At 39.9% G+C, this 21,598-nt stretch overlaps 1 protein-coding gene across 1 annotated transcript in view; it reads right to left on the bottom strand.

Annotated features, from left to right (window-relative positions):
• Positions 1 to 21,598, bottom strand: part of HECTD3 (HECT domain E3 ubiquitin protein ligase 3) — a 1,089,315-nt gene that overhangs the window by 923,641 nt on the left and 144,076 nt on the right. Inside the window, exons 3-4 of the mRNA XM_044085764.1 lie at positions 12,884 to 13,044; positions 8,754 to 8,846 (exon numbers count right to left, since the gene is read on the bottom strand). Coding sequence (XP_043941699.1) covers positions 8,754 to 8,846; positions 12,884 to 13,044 — 254 coding nt within the window. The remainder of the gene's footprint in view (positions 1 to 8,753; positions 8,847 to 12,883; positions 13,045 to 21,598) is intronic.

A 21,598-nucleotide genomic window follows, 5' to 3' on the forward strand; every position in this document is an offset into this window, starting at 1 on the left:
AACTGAGTGAACTGTGCCCATGCTGAGTGGTGAAGAGAAGTGTAGAAGGGGCTGTGTGTGTGTGTGTGTGTGTGTGTGTGTGTGTGTGTGTGTGTGTGTGTGTGTGTGTATGTATATATATATATATATATATATATATATACATATATATATATATATATATATATATATATATATATATATATATGTGATCTGGATACATTATTTCTATTTTAAACTCCACTGCTCCCATCTGGAGAAAAAAAGATCAAATGTTTTACTGCCCCCTGGATGTCCTCAGACATCAAACAACTAAAGTCAGAGAAGGATAATATATAGAAACAATGGAAAATACTGCAAAAAGTAGACAAGCTTGTAAAGCACTAAATAAAGTGAAAAAAGATTAGAAATACCAAGCAGTCCTACTTTCAACAACTAGTACTTACACATTACAGTTTTAAGCAATACTGGGCTGCTATCAACAAGCTAATCAAAGAAGGAAGAAAAACCTCACCAGCCCTCTATCTTACAAAAGAGCTAAAGAAATCACCTTCAACATATTCTTCACAAATGTTGCCATCTCTGCAATTTATGACCATAACTCACAACCCTCTCAATGACTTCCTTACTGGCTCATTTCAACTACAACTGATTATTTAACTATAGAAATTTAAGCCCATCTTTCTAGCACCTGATCTTCTTACTTCAGAATACATTCAACTTGCAGCTGACAGTGTACATATTCAACTTGCAGCTGATAATAACTGGAACAGAATACACAGTACTGGCAAATCCATCACTTGCAGCTGATAACTGGAACAGAATACACAGTACTGGCAAATCCATCTCAGAGCATTATGCCCTCAGCTCTGCAAAAAATCCTGTTAAACCCTAATTTACAAGGGAGGCATACAAAACAACCTCACTAACTTCAGACCAACAGTTATGTTATCAGCCCCTCTAAGATACTTGAAAAAGGTATAAAGACCAAATTCTTACACTGTTTTACTATCTACCTACAGACTATTTCCCAGAAAACCTATATTTCAACCAGGTCACGGCACTGAAATTACCTCATTCTCCTTCCTAAATCACATTCTTCACAGGAAAAATTCATACCAATTCACGGTTAGTATTTTCCTTGACCTGTCAAAGGCCTTTGACACTGTCTTACATCCTCCTTTCATTCAAAGGCTAGCCAAAACTGGACCTATGTAGGAATACCTTTCACAGTTTCAGAAGTGACCTCTCCAGCAGATCTCAGCCTATTAGATAGTCTCAATCTGACTTCTGGCCCATCAAATATAGGTGTTGATTCCCCCAAAGTTTCATACTTTGTCTAGTCCAATTTATCATCTCTGTCATCGATATGCATACTTTAATTTCCAATGGTAAACTCATTCAATGTGCAGAGGATTCCACCCTTATCTGCTACAGTAAATCCTTTCGTCAACTACAAACTAATACCCAACAAAATTTTAATTCCTTAAAGCAATGGTTTACTAACTCCAGCTCCTTTTAAGTCCCAATAAACTAAAATGGTTTCTTTTCAGCTCTGTTGAAAATCCACACCAAACTTCTAGATGTAATCACTGACCATAAAGTATTCTTCATCAAAAACAGTAGAAAGATATGCCTCCTAAATCAAAACAGAGTCAGCACTACTAAACACAGCTCAAAAATGGTTCCTTCTTTCCCTTCTAAACTTTTCCTCCATTTTCACTAGCATTACAAAAACACAACTACAAATGAGAACATAAGATTGCAAAATAAGCACCTGATGTCCTCCGTTTTGCCCACAATAGTAAAGCACTACAAAAAATTAACTGGCTAGAACAACATAATAACATTCAGAGGTATAAGCCACCTAGATCTTATTAATTAGTTATTAATTAAGCTGAATAGGTGTCCTTTATTATCTACTATAGTTAAGAAACACATTCCACCCAAAAACCTGCGATCACATTCTCTTGACCTTATAGATGTTACCAAAGCCAATAACGACTATGGTGATTCCTTAAATCAAGTTCATGTAACCAAGCTATGAAACTCTATACATCATGACCTTATAAAGGAATTCAAATCATAACACCTTTACAAACAAATTAAAACATCTAGCCCCTACTCTGTCATTCCCATGCACCTGACTTTCCCTCATATATGGCAGGTCTGTATAAATTTGATATTCCTTTCTCTTTACCTCCATGTACAAGCTTCCTTTATGCAGCATCCTAGGTCTTCCCTAACACCATAATTCCCACAATACAGAACTCCTCTAGTCATCTTCCCTCACACCTAACCTCTCCCACATCTTCTCTTCTGACACTAGATATACAATTTTCATATAGCTCTATTTGCTCCAAGTATCATGATCATACGAAAACTGTTTGTTAATCACTTTGTTATCACAGCAAATGGGTTTTTTTTAGTCGTGTCTAAATAATTTACTTTGTACTGTAACTAGTGGTTTATTACTTACAAGATTATCAGGAAATACTGGTCTTTTGTAACTTATACTTAACTTATACTGTTACTTTCATAATGATTATCATTTGTAATTTTAACCTGTGCATCTTTTCTCCCGGGACCTCCTTTGGAAATGGCCATCTGTGTGAGTATCTCAATTAACAAATGTAAATAACTAAATCAATTTAAATCAGTATAGAGAGATCACTATGCAGAATCCCACAGAGATGTGGGAGTGGACAAATATAAATAATGAAAACACAATTGCAAACATTAGAAAATGGAAGAAAATCAAAAACTGTATTATTGCACTGTTTGTAAATAAACTCTAGAGCCTGTGCTTTACATAAAACAAAGAGAAGTATAGAGATGATGAATTTAGTGAACAATTATTAATGATAACTTTACTGCACTAAGGGAGGGGAATGTTACTAATAAAGTTCAAAATAATTTGCCTAAACACAACGTGTCAAGGACATCCTTATACAAGGCAAACACATCTCAGTGACAGATGCTTCACTGCATGAAGTAATACAGTTTAGTTTGAGCAAACAAAGATGAGAGGTTTGGAGCGCAGCTACTATGTTTAGTTTTTACAAGAATCTTTACAGTTCACTTCATGCAGATCTCAAGCCGAACAAACCGCTGAAAGTGCAAGCTAAAGGAAATGGCAGAATCAAACTGTATTAATATCAAACATTCCTTAAGACCTGGAAGACATGCATCAAAACCAGCACTTCTTGGACATTTCTTGGACATTGAGAGGCTTGTTTCTGGCCCTCCGAGTCTAACCCCCTGGACTGTGAAGCTTCTACAGTGAGCCCTTCAAGCATAGTCAGACACATCTATCTTAAAGGTCTTACTATTAAGGGGCAGTTGAAGGGCATTCCTTGCATCTTCCACTTTAATTTCCTATGAATGATTATAGCAATGGGGCAGGACTACACCTAATGGGTGCAGATGTTGCAACCAGAAGTTCCTTAACTGTCGATGGCTCTTCCTCAGATGCAACTTTGCCAAAAATGCCGACAAGTACGGAGGCAAACACCTACAGTAAAACCCAAAACTCCTTCCTTGCTGTCAGTGGACTTCTCTCTGTGAAACTGAGGAAGAATGAGGAATGTGACTTTCCTCTTGAGAGTGGAATACCCTACGTTTTGGTGTACCTAGCAATGCTTCCAGAAAGTCCCTGACATTGACTCAGGACAAGCTTGACTTCTAACTGAAGATGGAGAAGCCCAGGTTGCAGAGAAAGGAGATTAAATCAAACCTAAACTTGGTTCCTTCTAGGACAGAGCCTGAATCAAGAGTCATGAAGACACTGGTATATGTATTCCCCTTGCAGTGACAGATAAGTAAAACCTTTTTTTTCTTTTCTTCTTTTTTTGAGTCCTGGTGTTGTAGCTTTCACCATCAGGCGTCAAATACCCTTCTTAATGTCCTGACCTCCAAACATGGCACTGCTCCCCCCCCCAAGTTTGGGGTCTGCTTAACGGGTGTGGAAATCGGTACTTGTCTGGTACTATCCCCCGATGGAAATGCCCAGCAGGTTGGAATGCAGAACTGGAAAGCATTGTCCTGGAGATGGAGGAAAGCCAGTACCCATGTGTCATACTCTGCAACAAGCTTTTGTCTTAGGACATACTCCTAGCATGCTGAAGCTACATCATTTGTAGGTTTTGCAGATAGTGACACATGTCCTTAGAAGAACATACTCTTGGGCAACTATGCCTCATTGGCCATCCCATTATCCACACCTAGCTAGTGTTCCAAATCCTGGTCTCCACCAGGACATGCTGAACCATCTTTTTACATCAGCATGGACCCCCCCCACCCCCGTATAGGCACACCCATTCTCCTCTGCCAGCTCCATCAGATATCCAAGAGGCTAAGAAAACTCAGATCACTTGGGACACAGTCAGGACTTCATCCCTCTATGCTACCAGGATGGAACATGGCCAGGACTTCATCCCTCTATGCTACCAGGATGGAACTGAAATAAGTAAAACTGGAGCTACACATGTCAGAGTATCGTGGTAGCAGTGGACAATCCAAATGCAAGGAAGTGAAGTGAAGTGCTGGGATGCTGCCAGGAATCTGAAGCATTTTCTGTGACCTTGGAAGAGAATATGAATGTAAGAATCCTTCATTTCTAAGGTGTCCATTATGGCCTATGGCATCAGTAAGGGTAAGCAGTCAGCAATTTTAGTATGGAAAGATCTAGCAAGTATCTCTAAAGGCCTTCTGTTCCTCAGACTAGGAAGAGAGTCCGGCACAGAACTTTATTCCTTTCATACCTAGTAGGACCCCATCTATCACTGTAGAAGAAAGCAGCCCATCCAATACTGACAGGTCCTTATCCTGACATATTGAGCTACTTAAAACCATGGATCTGTAGTCAAGGTATACCACTGACTTCTGTAAAAGGCCAGTCTACCTCTTATTAGCTTTGGCAAAGGAACAATGGAGGAGAACAGCAAGATGAAAAATAAAAAAAGAGATGCAAAAAATCTGTCCTAGAATAAGAGGACTGCCAGTGCTTCCACCCACACCATATTGCCATGTTGTCCATCTTAGCCTCTTCCAGCTTCCACCCACACCATGTTGCCTATCCTAGCCTCTTCCACATCTTTAGTACCTTTCTCAAATACCTTCTTTTTTGTGTGTTTCAGTGCTCATTTGTTTCTTACAAAGTGAACACTGTTTTGTGGGAAAATTCTCAATATGTTTTGAGAAAGGAGTGTAACACAGTCACAGCATAATTTACACAGTCCTTTCCTTTAAGTCTTTAAAATGGTTCTTGAGAAGGTGGGACAATAAAAAAGATGGAAATCTGGTCTCTTACAATCTCAGGAAGAAGTTGGACTATGAACCAGGTGTGTCATCTTAGAACTATACCAGAGGGAGATGACCTGGCAGGAACGTCAATTAAATCACATCTGCACATTATAGTATGTGTGCCTACTTAACTGCACTCTGAATTTCTAAAGAACCATACTGAAAAGATTCTGCCATCTCCTTTGTTTGATTCAACATATTCCTTTAATACTGTAATATGTGGGTTTGAAAATTAACAGTCTTTATTCCCACAGCACCAGAGGCCTCCATCATCTTCCCAAAAACAACACAGTACTCTACACTCCGTTGTTATGGAAGGCATTAATGGTGGGTGCCAGTCAAAAGCACCTCAAAGCAAAAACAGAGAACTGCTGGGTCTACAACAGCATTTATTTTGAGATACGTTGCCTCTTTCACATGTACAAAACAGATGGACTTCCTACAGTTTGCAAATGTGGCTCTATGAATATGTTCTCAGAGAAATCTTCAAGGTGAGGAGGTGGTAGGTACAGAGTTCTCTGTTGCTTAATAATGACACCAGCTTTTTTTTTGTCTGTGTGGCCTAGCTTAATGTTTTTTTATACACAAACAGGCAGATAGGTAGATGGATTTGATAACAAAGAAAGAGAGATAAGATAGCTACATGGTTAATTTTATACCCCCTTGCAAATGGGATTAACTGAAAAAAGCAAAGTGTTGAAGCTCCTGTCAAATCAATTCCATGTTGACTGCTACTCCAGTTTCCATACCTGTCAAAAAATGCATAGTAGTGTCAAATAAGTTGTCGGCAAAATACAGAAAACACTAAAAAGATCCAGTGCTCCATGTTGCTGCAGCTTTTCCACTTCTCCCACCATTTCAAAAAGCTATTCATGACCATTTCAGTTATGAAAACGTAGTACTTTTACTGTCAAAACGTATCGGGGCTCTTCCATCTTCTGTTTATATTTCTGGCAGTACTATCAAATCTTGCCACAGTACATATCAACATTACCACATTCCTAGGGAGTAATGCCCTTCACTTACAACAGTTGATACCACTTGTGCAGAAGACTACTCAATCTGAATTCTGCATTTTTTTTTTGGTAGTTCAAGTTCTTTGAGACTGCTGCTTACTGTGACTGAAAACGGATATGTTTCCGTTTGCTTCTTGTGATCTTCTTTGCAAAGGATGTCACTGTGTCTTCATGCCAACTCTAGTTATGTCCACCTGATAGTTCTTCAGCTCAACACAATCTGATTAACTGTTTGGGTGTGCGGAAGGTTCCCTTGAAACTTTGTAAGCTGGTCGGCTGTTATAGCCTTAGCAGGATATAACCCATATAGTTAGGGATACTGCAGCAGTGATCAGTAGGATGATCCTAAGTTTTCCTCAGAAACATAAAATCAGTGAAAGGTTTTCCCCTATCTGCTAAGCCTTGAAGAATCACTAGCCAAATCATTAGTTCCACAGAATCTGTAGAAAGAGAACTCTTTGGCTGAAAGAAAGCTCTGAGCATTTTGTGCTCTGTCTTTTTATATGGAGCTCCTCTGAAGCTCCTGGACAGTTACAAGTGCATGGAGGGTACCCTTTAGTTTTGAAAAGCTGGCTAGTGGCAGTGATATAGGACACAAAGTTAAGCTACTGCAACAGTGATCCAATGTTGAACATCCTCCACACTCTCCCCACAATACGGACAAGCCAGCATTTGCAGTCTACTCCTATCCAGAACCACCTAGCTTTTCCAGCACCTGAACTGGCCATCTAGATCACAGTCTGGGTTTTATTCATATCTGCCACAAAGCCAGGTATAGTTTAAAGAGTTATTTCACTGGCAGCCACTATGGTTGATTATAAAAAATATCAATGCTGCTAGATAAAGTCCATCATCAAAGGACTAGCACACACTACAGTCATGAAGCCAGTTTGTCCTTCTCATGTCTGACAAACTGCAGCAGCTACACTCAGAGATTAGCAGTCCATCAACTGTACTGGACTTAGTAGTCTTCGGTCAGATGAGTCGTGCCCTTTGGTACACCTTTCAATACAGACTTAGTTTCAGAGCAGAGCTTTGCACAGTTCTAATGGTGCATAATCTCCACTTACTGGTAAACCAAAATGTTTTCTGCATATGCATCCAAGTCAACTCAGATAAAATAAATAATGAAAAACAGTAAGGAAAGTAGCAAGGGCATCTTAAAGAAAAACAGTGATGTAACAGAAAAGCTTTCTCAGTTTTAAGAGATCTTTTAACGACAGACTTTCTTTACGATCTCCTTTCCTCATTTCCCAGTTCCCTTGAATACTATGGCATGACCATGCATTCCTTTTACAGCAAGGATAACATTGTCTTTGCAAGCATCTGCCAGGCCACTTGTTTGGTTACCACAGATGCTGCTCACAAGTGCAAAGTGATCCATGCTTTCCCTTCAAAAGTGTGGAACCCCACAAAGTAAAAACTAGGCAGTCACTTAAAGGGACAGTAACTTCACAGATGACAACTCAGTGCACTGCTAAACATCTCCAACGCCCAGGTGAGAACTGCCCTCACTAAGGCAAAAAATTAAACCCACAGTTAGTGCCTCCGTTGACTTTTCGAGACAGTCACCAAGGCCATTGATGAGGAATGTAAAACTTTGTTCCTCACCAAAAGGATAAAGGGTCTCAAAAATATGTCTTATGCTGCCCGACTGAAAGAACTCCAGCTCTATTCAGTCTCATACCGCTTGCTCAGAGGTGACCTGTGCCTGACATATAAGGCCATGTCAAACCCAGATTTGATTGTTCAAGAGGAGACAGAGGCACAGCAAAATGATAGGCACTTATAAATGCCCTTGGGCAGATAGCCTAGTATGAACCTATGAACCTATGAACTACTGATGTGATGCACGGAGAGGCGGGAAAGAACAGGAAAGAAAAGTCCACCACCACACTAAAAGACATACATATATGTATCAGGACAATGACTACAGAGTACAGACACCTTGTATGTCAGGCATCAGCTTATTAGTTAAAAATAATGAACTATGAATGAGCTACATTCTATTTAAGCAAGTCAACTAACCATATCACAGCTCCAAGAAAACCTACAAAAATAAACAGCTGCATTCAATATGTCATCGGGTTAAAAGGAGCTAAACATAAAAACAATGTAATTATAATAAACTGGCATTAAAGGATAGATGCCAACTGGGAAGATCTATTTAAGCAAGTCAACTAACCATAGCACAGCTACAAGAAAACCTACACAAATAAGCAGCTGCATTCAATGTGTCCTATCTGGTTAAAAGGAGCTAAACATAAAAACTATGTAATTCTAATAAACTGGCATAAAAGGATAGATGCTAACTGGGAAGATCCTGAAATATTAAGCCACACACCATGAATTACATATCATTGAGAAGTTGTGTTTAAGACATAACAGTTGGTGATTTACAAAGGTTCACCTATCTTTCACATCTAAGCAAGAAGCCAGTCTTTGCCGTTTTACCTGAGCCTTGTAACAGCTGCCTCATCCGGCTCTGCAATTTTCATCTTTGGTCCAAGAAAATGTGAGTATGTTGCATCAACCACTTGTTCCCACCTTAACAAAAGTCCAACATTAGAAATATTACTAACATACAAAGCTTGCAACCACGGTGTAAACAGTAAACTGAATTTCCAGCAAAAAGTCAGAGTTTTAACAAGATGTATAGCCTAACAATTTCACTGTAAATAAGGAAAAAAAAATCAAATTCCCAATACTTAAATTAATACAAACAAGCACATACAACAAATGTGTTAATGAGCCAAAAGGCATTTTGGGCTAATTAAAACCATGACAGCAAAACTTAAGCCTGATAGTATGGAAGTCTTCAGATGCTTAATTTTACCAGCATAAGAACTCAAGCACAACACTGTAGAGAATATAGGGAAGCATTTGCTTAATTGCATTTTGCCCAAAAATGGTGTTTAAAGATGAAGAGGAGGCTTAATTTTCCCCTGTGCTTTTCCCTACTGTACATGCTGACCACCCAGTCTCTGAGTCATGTCGATCTATTTTTCTGTCATGGATATTCCCCAGTGAGGGCAAGAGCTGACAGGGCAAGACATCACACAGACAGGGTCAGCAGTGGATTGGGTCTTCTCTAGCATCCCTGCAATGACTGCATTTTTTATTTAGGTCTAACTCCACTCGTTAGTGAGGAAGTGTATGACCTATATCAGTGTAGGGGCCACAATATCCTCCATGATGCAGATGCAAGCTTCATTGCACTGGAGATGAGAATTACTGCCGAAGCAGCTTGATTGCCCCTTGCAATGTCAGCCCAGCTTCAAGGGATGGTGACTCAGGGCAGCCTATGACCATGCCCCTCCCTTCCAGAAAGGGTATACCCATCCTTCCCTGACAGCTCCGGCAAGTTCTCAAAAAAACACTTATCAGTCTGGGGTTGCCTGGGCTACAGCTACCACCACCAGAGCTGGTCAAAGTAAAGGCTTAAATTTACCTGCTGTCCCACAACTCTTCATTTACTTATCATACTTGTTTATTACAGTTGATATCCAAGGTGGGTGGGCTGGTCCTCAAGCCATTTTCACCCATAACCAGTGTGCCCACAGGGCAGCTGTAGTAGTGCAAAACTGAACAGTGGAACAAATTGAGATATTCAAGAACTTCTATGATGATAAACAATTACCAATTAAAAAAAAAGTTACAAACATATACCAATTAAAAAAGGTTACAAAATGTACACAGATATGCAGATATGAACATTCTTGGAATGTGGTATACAAGATGACAACTACAACACAACTATACAAACAGAGCATGAAATCATTTTGGACATGATAGCTGTAATATGTACATGTAGAAAGGTATTTTGCATAACACAGACAAGCGTAAAAATTATCAATTACACATTATACCAGGATGGGAGCAGAGCTTTTGTGACAATAACACATGCAGAATAATGCTCAGGAGGAGGAGTGAGGTTTACTAGAAGGCAGGAATTGACCAAGTTATGTAATGTTAGAGTGAAATGTTAGCCGTTAACAAGAAACATATGTGTATTGCATAAAAATAATGAAAATGTCACTATGGTTTGTTTTCTTTGCTACTGATGTGTATCTTTACTCATGTCCTTACATAAACTGTGATTTAATAAAAATGTTTTTTTAAAAACTGGTCTGCATCCATCGTTCCAAGGAACCTTCTATGCCTCAAGACAATGACAGATAGGAGTCGCACCTGAAGGACATGAAGAAACAATCTGAAGCTTAGCCAAGGCATAAAAGGCCCATGTTCAACCTCCCCCGATGCTAGCAAAGCTGATAAGGATAAAAGGCAGCATTTAACCCCCTGAAGTTGACAAAGCTGCTCTACACATCATTTTCTACTTTTTTCTGTCCAACTCGTATACATCTATGGCACACTTCTACAACTTCTATCTACTCCAATTTTCTATGTTGTATTTTTCATTCTTTAATCTCAACCTTTTATCTCCTCTAACTCTTTCATCCTCCTTGCACTTCTTAATGCCTGCAAAAGTGCAATTTCTCATTTGTCTTCAGCGCCCTTACCTTAAAAGGTTTTTGTTTTGCAGTTAATTTCAGCTTCCTTTATGCCTATGCATGTAAATGTTTACTCTTCTTTTCTCTTCTTTCATCTCTCTATACCTCTTTCACCTCCATCCCCCATACTTCCACATCTCTTCTTATCATACACACCAAAATACCAACCTCTTCTACTTGCATCTTTCTTCTTTCACCACTTTCTCATCACTATGACTGTACCATACACAGTGTATATATTATTGTTATTATGCACTACTTTTTATCATGTTTGTATTAACCTAGCAACTAATTGCTCTATTACAAATTAACTCATTTAATGTATTTTTGTAAAAATTTTAGCCCTGTATGTTCATTTGTTTATGTCATATTTGTGGAACTTTTCTCCCCAGGTCTCCACTGAAAATGGGTTTCTAACCCAGAAGACTTTGCCGGTTAACAAATGTCAATAAATTATAATCAAGAACTAACTTATGAATACACCACACCCAGAAAAGGCAAGGCTTCCTTCGCACAGTTGACCACTTTGCGAAGGAAGCCTTGCCATTTCTGTGAATAAATAAATGTGAAACTGCAATTATCAAACCTGTGATGTATTAAGAGCTTTAAAATTTTAACTTAATTATATATTTCTTATGTTTTACTGTTCAGTTTTATGTGGAGCTTTTCTCTATAAGCCCCCACTAAAAAGGAGCTTTCCTGGTAAACAAATGCAAATAAAAATAAATAAAGAAATACATAAATCCTTTATTGTAAGGACTGAGTCACTGGGTACCGATACCATTTTCAACATGGACTAGGGTGCCTCATGGTAATCCTAACATCTCACTATTCATGTTGCATTTATGCCCAATGTTCTACATTTAATGAGCACTAGCAAGCACATCATTTACTTCTGCATGCGGCATAACCCCTCTGGATCAACCCTCTGAAGACAGCACTCTCATGTAATCCCTGGTCTCCACCAGGCACTTTTATCACTGGAAAGTGCTCCTTCGGCACATGCCCCACACCTTCACTCTGAGCAGGCAAATGCCCAATTTTCCTTCTTCCCTACCCTCAGCTCAAAAGGAGCTCAATCTGCTAAATCATCACCTGGGTTGTATTCCAGTCTTTATCCTTCTATTTCAACTGATCTGATATGATTTCAGACAACAACATTTCCATCATAGAAACAGGGGCCAATGATGATTATCAGGAATATTCTTTTTCTTTGCTTACTCCCTGCATAGGCTATTTTTACCCCCATTCCTGATAATTTTCAAGCTCTCCACCTACTGTACTTAAGATCATATGTTCCTGGATGTTAGGGGAACTCCCACAACCACTGGGGTAAGAGCCATTTGTAGGGCCTGCCATTCAGGAATCCATTAGGGTTGCTTCTGCCCTTGCTGGCATCCTGGTTAACAACATACTTTTAATGGTCCTAAACCCACTCCAAAGTGGGGGCATGCGATTCCCATCACTGCTATACCCCACATACTGCCCATACAAGTACAAACCTGTCCACACCCAATACAAACTCTAACTTCAAGGGACTGTTTGGCTGGACAAGTCCCTGCCCCAGGTTGCAATCTGTATCACCATTCCTCTCTTACGGAACTGTAACCTTCCACCACCTGCTCTGCCCCACCATTCCCACTAGTACTGGTACAAGCATCCTCCTCATTTAGTATCAACGGTCACCAGAGCCGCTATTCAAACTTGGGTCATCAGAGGTATAGCCAGGTCTCTATATCTCTATGCCATTGGAGCTGTAATAATTATCAGATCTGTCAGAGTGAGCACTGGGCCAAACATTTTACGTGAAAGCAAATGCTCAGCGGAGATGAAAGGGACACAAGTCAGCTAACATGCCTACATTCTTATGTCTCACAACAAATGAGAAGCAGCACTGCAGTCTACTACAACAGCAAACAAAATGCATTAACAGAGGAAAGGTGCAGTCAAGCCATCCTTGAGCAAACGTTGGCGCAGTGAAGCTTCATACAATGTCTGAACAGCAGCATACGAACAGGAAACAAACTTAAAAGCATGGAGAATAAAACTGCATCCGTCGCTATGCTATACCTGGTAAATGGTTTATAATCATAACCATAAAGCAACTGTTGCTTCTGTGTTCGATCTGGTGATTCCACTGGTACCAATCTGTCACCACCATCTGCATGTTTACACATCAATATCCAGCCTTCCTCTAGTTCACAACCAGCTTTATATTCTTCTAGCTGTTCCTATGGAGGCAAAACAAACTGTGGTAAAGTCTGAGCAGCAGCAACAAAAGCATTCCTACTAATCCAAACTTTGGGGCATAGTTTTAGAATGCAAACGCAACCCCCCCAAAAAAAGTGTAACCAGGAAAATCAAATTATTTGTGCAGTCCTTTTATCTGTCTGACATTTACTGGGCAGTTCTTACATCTGGGTTGACATTTGACATTTTTATCACAAGCAATATGTATGGCTACTACTTATCCGGTTACTTAATCTCTCAACTCTCCAGATTTTCACAGAATGTCCAGATTTTTGCCTCATATTTTTAGTCTGTTCCTCATAGAATCTGTAGTTTTCTCAAGTCACTTAATGACAGACATTTGATTTTTGCCTTTACGTCCCTCAGAAAATGCAAGCTGATACAAAACCTGTTATTCTAGCAACTAACTTTATAAGAATAATATTTAAAATCTGTACCTATTTCTTTGAGCTTCGTGCCCCTCATTATTTTAGCCTTTGTCCAGATTTCTTGCGGTAAGAGGTTGAGAGGTATGTTTAAACTTAAAGCTTACACACTGATGTACATTCGGTATTCACCGTACTGGTTATGAATGCATTCAAGCAGCTACAACAGTAAAATCAAAAATTAAATCAAAGCTACAGGTTATAAGTGCTAAGTAGACATGGATGTGATTGAACCAAACAGAGCTCAAGTTATTTCCGCTGCCTGAAAGCAAGGACAAAGCTCAACCTGCTTGCAAGCAAGGACAGAAACTCAACCATTTTTCATTCTGGACCGTTAAGAATCTTTTGCAGATGGAATACCTTGCTGCATCTCATGTAAGCTTTGCAGAATACTTATCCAGCCTATGGGGAGCCTCAGCGTAGCACGTAACTATTCAGCAAAATCTGTTTCATTCACTACAAGATCTTGCCTGGTGTGCTCAATGCCATCTACCAAAGATGGACTCTTTATCTAACACTGCACCAATTACACCTCTGTCACTTTTCTTTGTAAGGAGAAAGGAGGGGTTCCCCTGCCACAAAGCGGATTTTGCCTAAATGGATAGCCCACTGTTCTGCATTCCATTATAAAAAGAACAAAACATAATCAGATTATCAGAAGGTTAGGCAGGCAAGGAAGATTACAGCACCCATGAATGAGTTTTCTGCTATGTACAGTGCATGGCCATAGACCTCCCATGGAGGAAAACCTAAAAAAAAAATGCTCAAACTGATAAATCCTACACCAATGTGTGGAAGAAGTACATGACAGAAAAAATAAAAGCAGCCCTCACTGTGTGAGGTACCTTTCGCCAAAAGTCTATACAATAAAAAAATTAACAGTACTTTCCTATTTAAATTATTCTTCTACTCTTCTAGCAGCCACTGTTTATAGGGTACACACAGCGACTTTAGCAATTGCGGGCCCAAGTTTGGACCATTTTGGTGGGGCCTGCTCATTTGCCCCCCCACCCCCACCCAATCTACCACTTCATCTCTCCCTCTGCTTGCTGTCTTCATCAACTTAAGACTATATCAGGAATGTATTCTATTACTATTTAAAAAAAATAAATAATATATATATATATATATATATATATATATATATATATATATATATATATATATATATATATATATATATACACACACACACACACACACACACACACACACACACACACACACACACACACACACATACATTCACTTATATTTTATCATAAAACATGTTAAAACAAAAATAAAGTACTGGACACCTGGACTACCCCAGATCCAACAACTCCTGTAGTTCCTCTCTCAGGGTCTAATAAAGTCACTCAGGCACAGCGTAAGGGGGCCGTTTGATCGGTCACTGAGTTCCTGTGTCTACATGGTGTGTCACCACAGGGTACACCTTAGCTTAACGGTAAACATGTTCTCAAATTCTGAGTACTGTCAATCTCCTGAACCTGGATAGGTGTTAGCTGCACACTTCCCCTTTGATCCCTACATACTTTTTAAAACTATGTTTTACACAAATAACTTTTGGTCTTCTGTCACTCTCCTTTCCTGTCTTCTCCTTATCTGACTCATGCTTTACTCTTTTTCGCACAGCCAAATGCTTTGCTCTTTGTATTTTTTGCCATGTATAGGTATTCTTATCTATTTTATTACTTACTTAACGACTGAATTCCTGTATCATGTCTACTTACAACTATGTTCATTTAACGCTACATATTATCCTGGCTTGTACTTCCCTGCATGCTTGCTCTTTTCTCTCCATCTCTGCTTCTTACCACTCAGCACATACACTTCATGTTTCACTTCTGTGTGTTCATTTTGCTCCTATCTGTGACTGCAACAAAGACTTCACACCACATTACTGCTGAACTGGTAACATTCTGTCATATGTTTTAGTGATTAGAAATTACCTCACAGGGTATCTGCGTTTTTGTTTTTGCTTACTACTGTTTGTTTTCATGCTGTCTGAGACTGACTGTTCCACAAAGCCCATATCAGAAAGAGAAGCAGAGGACAAGAGTATTTCTCTACAAGTCTTCAAAATAAGCCTAGTCTTACTTTAATACAGTAACTGGAGAGGTACACAAAATCAGATGGTTAATCTGACTTGTTTTCATTTGAAAACCCTGTTGGGCACTCAGTAACAGCAAATGATTACTACAGGAGTGCAAACAGCTACACTGTGAGCCATATAAGAGGCATGAAGCTGCAGTTGCTAATACGGTGCCTAATAATATTGGACTTGTAAGTACTATTGGAGCAAGACTACAGTAGGAAAATGCCTTGTATCTTCTGTAGTATCACCTGGGAAAATTTGTGGGTCATGTAAGGCATAATAATCCTGTCATAGCTTAGTGCAGGACCCTCTGAGGGAGCTGGGTCCTATTGGGCCAAACTGGTCCAACTGCCCTAATGTCGGCCCTGATGGTACAGCAATGCCTGCTACTGTCATATTATGCATTTGCTGCATCTGGCAGGAGAAGAGGGAGGGCCCTAGAAAGAACGTGAGATAAAACTCTATACAACACAGCATTAACTATGATAAACAGTACAGTCTGTAAACTGCCTTTGTACAGTTTGTGCTTTGTGTGTGTTAATAGACATAATCGTTTCTATGATACTATTCATTAATTGCTATATTCATAAAAAAGGAATTCTGTATTACTTTGTTCTTTGTTTTAAAACAAATATCAAACAAAAATAAATGATGGCCTCCAGTGCTATTCTATAAACCTGTTACATTTTACCCCAGACAATATCACAAGCAGAGTACAGAAAAGCATTGCTTAGACAATCTGCTGCAGCTACAAAGTTGCTGAAAATTTCTATGCCTTTTCAGAAGCATGTTTCATTAAGTCACACATACACTGAATTACAAAATATGTGAACATGTAGCAATGTTGCATGTACTTTGTACTCATTCAGGAGTTAAAACAAATCTTGCACACACTGTTCAGAAAGGCCCACTGCTCCACTGCTTTCACAAGCATTTAAATTGCTAACTTTCTAATCTTTAACAAATGGATGAGTTTGCATCAAGATACTTAAACTGTAATAAACATCAAAAAGACTGACGCCCATTTTATAAAATGAATGAAGGACACACAATGTGCTTAGTACTGATATTACTGCATTCCCAGTGACTTGTAAGGCAGGTGCTCTTCTAGCTCATGTCTCAAGATGTCCCTGGGAGATTGGTAATATTCATACAATGGGCACACATTACTGTTTATGTAGTGTTTTTCTAGATACTTACAAACTGTATTTAGAAGACCAAACTACTTGTGAATGGAAAATGAAGTCAAACTAACTATTTCATAACAGTAGTAACAAAGGAAGACGCACAGGGTAATGTTAATTTTATATAAAACAAGAGTCAAACACCAAAGCAGCAGCAGAATGAGAGAAATTTTACATTTGTGCAAGGGAGTAGCAAAGGCTGAAAAAAGGGTCAGACAGCAACCAATGTGGATAAATGGAATCTACCTTAAAGAATCTACTTGAGAGAAAACAAAGGAAGGGTTAGGATGGAAGCAATACACATGGAGCAAAACAATAAATAATGATGGCAATAAACAGACTAAATCACAGATACTAGCAACAGCTGCCTTCTTAACCCATGGAAGGAAGCACAACAACAAGACTCAGTTGTTCTTAAGAAAAATGGAAAGAAAGACTCAGAAAGTACAACTTATATTATATTATGGAATGTGAATAAAATTACATTCTCAGTAAGAGGATCACACAATGAATATACATGTCTGCACAGTCTAGCATCAAACTTCTTATGGAAAAGCATGTTCATCAGGAAAACTTCTTAACAGGTCAGTGCAACAGAAAAGTAGCCTAAGAGAGAATAAAAAAGAGCAATATGTAAATCCAGTAGGTATTTTAGGAAAAACATTTATTTTACTTAAAGTACAGTTGTGTACCTACCATAAATGTAGATGTTCCAGTGTATTCACTGTGGCAGTCATTACACTTGGGTTATCCTGCTGGCAGGCGACCCGCAGTCGAACCCAGTTGGCCCGAGTTCCAAAGTCTTGGTCCGGTGTCGGTTGCTGTCGCCTCTTCCCTGACGTCAGTGCACCAGGGGTATAAAAGTTGCAACCAAAGCCATTTTCTTCAGTTTTTCTTGCCCCAGATGTCAGGTGCCCCCAGATAGGAAGGCTGGAAAGATAAAATTATGCCCAAAAAACATGCATATATTACTATAAACATTTCCTTCATCTACAAGAAAATATAACACTTAGGTAGTATAGAGATGAGAAGTACAGAAAAGTCCCAGCAATGAAAAAAGGGGGATGGTGGGTGGGTAACCTGGACTGCAACAGTGAATACACTCTAACATCTACATTTATGATAGGTACACAACTGTACTATGTTCATCGTGTTTCACTGTTGCAGTCATTACACTTGGGCAGAATCCCAAAGCTGAGGTTGGGTGGCTGGGTCTAAATTGGATTTGGAGAGGCTACCAAGCCCTGCAGAACTGCAGTGGCAAAGCCTGCTCTGGATTTAAAGTAGAGAGGTAAGTGGTAGTGCTTGTTGAAAGTGTGCACTGTGCTCCAGGTTGCAGCTTCTAAGATGTCTTTGGTTGGTACTCCTCTGAGGAAAGCTGCTGAAGTGGCTGCTGCTCTGGTAGAATGAGGCCTAATGCCCTTAGGCACTGATTTGCCATGTTGTGCATAACAGAAGCGGATGCAGTGTCCATTTCGAGATTGTCTGCTTTGTAATAGGCTTTCCTTGTGATCCTGCAGCATATGCTACAAACAGTTGCTCACTTTTTCTGAAAGCTCTTGTTTTGCCCGAGTAGAATCGTAGCTGTCTGTGTATATCCAAAGCATGCAGAAGTCTCTCCCCTTTATTCTAGGGATTTGGGTAAAAAGTAGGCAAATGAATGGTTTGGTTTAAGGCCACATTGGAGACCACTTTTGGCATGAATGTTGGGTTTGTCCTAAGAGAAACCCTGTCCTGATGAAAAACGAGGAAAGGTTCCATAGCCATTAATGACTAACTCTGAGACTCTTCTTGCTGAAGTTATTGCTAGGAGCAGAGCAGTTTTCCATGACAAGAATTTTAGATCAGCTGTGCTGGCTGGTTCAAAAGGAGGCAGTGTGAGTTTTTCTAAAATAAAATTGAGGTCCCAAGTAGGTACTGGTACTCTCCTTGGGGGTCTTATATTTTTTGTCCCTCTTAGCTACTGTCGTAGTAGAGGATGTGAAAAAATAGGAGGGTCCATATTGTAATGAGCTGAAATGGCAGAGGCATGGATTTTAATAGATGAGAAAGATAAGCCTTTGTCCAACATCTCAGTTAGGTATTGTAAAATCTGAGGTATATTAGGGACAAGTGGTTCGAGCCCTTGTGCCTGGTTCCAAGCACAGAATCTCTTCCATTTTTCTGCATAAGATTTCCTAGTGCTGGGCCTCCTGGCTTCAAAAATGACATCCATAACAGCTTTAGAGAGAGGTGCAGTCTGAGTGGCGACATTATCTGCCATGCTGCCAGGTTTAAAGTTCTGAGTTGACTGTGCAGAATCTGACTGTTTTGTTGTTGTGTCAGAAGATGAGGAATTTGAGGTAGAAGCCAAGCTGGGCCTTGAGACAAACTCTTTAGGATTGGGTACCAGTGCTGGTGTGGCCGGTCTGGGGCAATCAGGATAATTTTTGGCCTTTCTTGTCCGACTTAGTAGCACCTTGATAAGAAGAGGCATCGGAGGGAAGGCATAGACTGTCAGGCCTTTCCAGCTGAATGATAGAGCATCCACTTTCCATGCTTGAGAGTGATAAGTTCTTGTGCAAAATTTCTGTATTTGGTAATTATGAGGGGAGGCAAAAAGATCTATGTCTGGGCATTCCCATTTCCTCATTATCATGCTGAACACTTGTGGATTTAGCTTCCATTCGTGAGGATCAGTGAGATTTCTGCTTAGTTCGTCTGCCAGTGTATTTTTTGTTCCTGGCAGGAATTTGCCTGCAGATATACTTGACAGGTCGGTGCTGTGTTCCACAAAGTCATGGCTTGTCTGCATAGGGGGTAGGAATGTGTGCCCCCTTGCTTGTTTATGTACCACATAACTGTGGTATTGTCCATCTTTATTAGTAGTTGTCCTGGATATATTAGGTCCTTGAAAGCTGTCAGGGCATTCTGTACAGCTAGCATCTCTTTTTGATTGATGTGAAGATGCATTTGTTCCTTGGGCCACGTGCCCTGAATACATTTTCCTGCGATATGTGCCCCCAAGGCATAATCCGATGCATCCATTGTTATTGTCTGCCTGGCTGTGGGTAAGGTGAAAGGCTGTCCCTTGTTGTAGTGACAGGCCTAGGACCACCATCGAAACTCCTGTTGTAGGCAGGGAATTAAAGTTATGATCGTCTCCAAGCTGTGACAACGCTGAGTCCAAACACTTTAGATACCATTGCAGTTTCCTCATATGCAGTTTTGCATAGGGAATTAGAATGCAGGATGCCATGAAGCCCAGGGCCTGCAGAATTTTTCTTGCAGGGAGCTGGGTTTTTGTTGCCATCATTTCAAAGTAACGAGTCAGTTGCCTTTGTTTGTCTGGCATGAGATAAGCCATCTGGGCAGTTGTATTTAAGCTTGCACACAGGAATATTATCTCAAGAGGGCACTAGTTTTGATTTATTTTCGTTTTCTGTGTACCCTAGGCAAATTAGCAATCTTTTTACAAATGCCAAATGCTTTAGAAGAATGTCCTTGCTCTCTGCTTGAATAAGGCAGTCGTCCAAGTAGAGATATATTTGAATTCCTTTTTGTCTGCAAAATGCAATTACTGGTGCCACGCATTTTGTGAAGACCCTGGGCGTAGTAGATAAGCCAAAGGGCAGTGCAGAGAATTGGTAATGCATTGAGCCTGCTATGAATCTGAGGTATCTTCTGCAAGATTGTCTGAGTGGGACATGCAGCTATGCCTCCTTGAGGTCCAAAGTAACTAGCCAAGCCTTCTTGCCCAGCATGGGCAGAAGTTGCTGTAGTGTTAACATTTTGAATTTTGGAACATCCCGGAAAGTATTTAAGATTAACAGGTCCAGTATTGGTCTCCAGGTTTTGTCCTTTCTGGGTACTAAGAAAAGTCTTGAGTAAAATCCTTGCCCCTGTTCTTGCTGTGGAACTTTTTGAATAGCTCCCATGTCCATAAGAGCAGCAATCTGTTTTTGTGCCTCTGCCCATTGGTTTTGTGGCAAGTCTGGCATACCTTTTGGTTTTGGAAGCATGTGGAAGTGGACCTGTAACCCTGAGAAACAATATTCAGCACCCATTGGTCCTGGGTGATCATGTGCCAATTTTTTGAGAAAAGTGCTAGCTTTCCCCCTAGGGGTGCTATCAAAAGGTAAGTGCTTGGCATTTGTAGAGGGAAGTCATTGGGGCTGTTTCCTATTGGGGCTGAGATCTGCCTCTTGGGCGTCTGTATCTTCCTCTTTGTGGCCTATCTGACACTAGAAAGGACCAATTTTTTGAAGGCCAGTTTCTGCTAAATCTAGGTGGTTGAACCTGCAAGAAATCTTTCACTGTCTGCATTGACTTTGTTTGGTATTAAGGCAGAAGAGGTGTTAAAGAAAATTGAGGATAAAGCAAAGTATCATGCTGTAATGGAGCATCCAATAATTTTACTTTAACATGGTCAGGTAAACTTTATTCTTTCAACCAAGCATGCCTTCGAATAACAGAGCCTGTAACTGTGGCTCTACAAGAAGCCTCTAATGACTCAAAACCACATTGCAGAGTATGCTTTCCCACTTGTTCAACTGCATGCAATAAATCCTGCATTTTCTTACTGTCAGGACTTTCTGTATTTGAAACCATTTTCTGTTTTAACAAAGACATGAGGTACTGCTGATATTTAAGCATGTGAAACTGGCAGTTTAAAGCTCTTACAGCTAAAGTAGCAGAAGTGTAAAATGTTTTCCCCAATCTGTCCAGAGCTCTGGAATCCCTATCTGAGGGGACAGTATTTTTAGCAGTGGAAGCCTTAACCCCTTTAGGACCCTGAGAAATTGTTTCTGGGTCTGCAGCGGGGTTTTTGTAAAGAAATTTATGATAG

The sequence above is a fragment of the Protopterus annectens genome, chromosome 10.part0 (assembly GCF_019279795.1).
Source record: "Protopterus annectens isolate FY-2018-M chromosome 10.part0, PAN1.0, whole genome shotgun sequence".
NCBI classification, from domain to species: Eukaryota; Metazoa; Chordata; order Ceratodontiformes; family Protopteridae; genus Protopterus; species Protopterus annectens.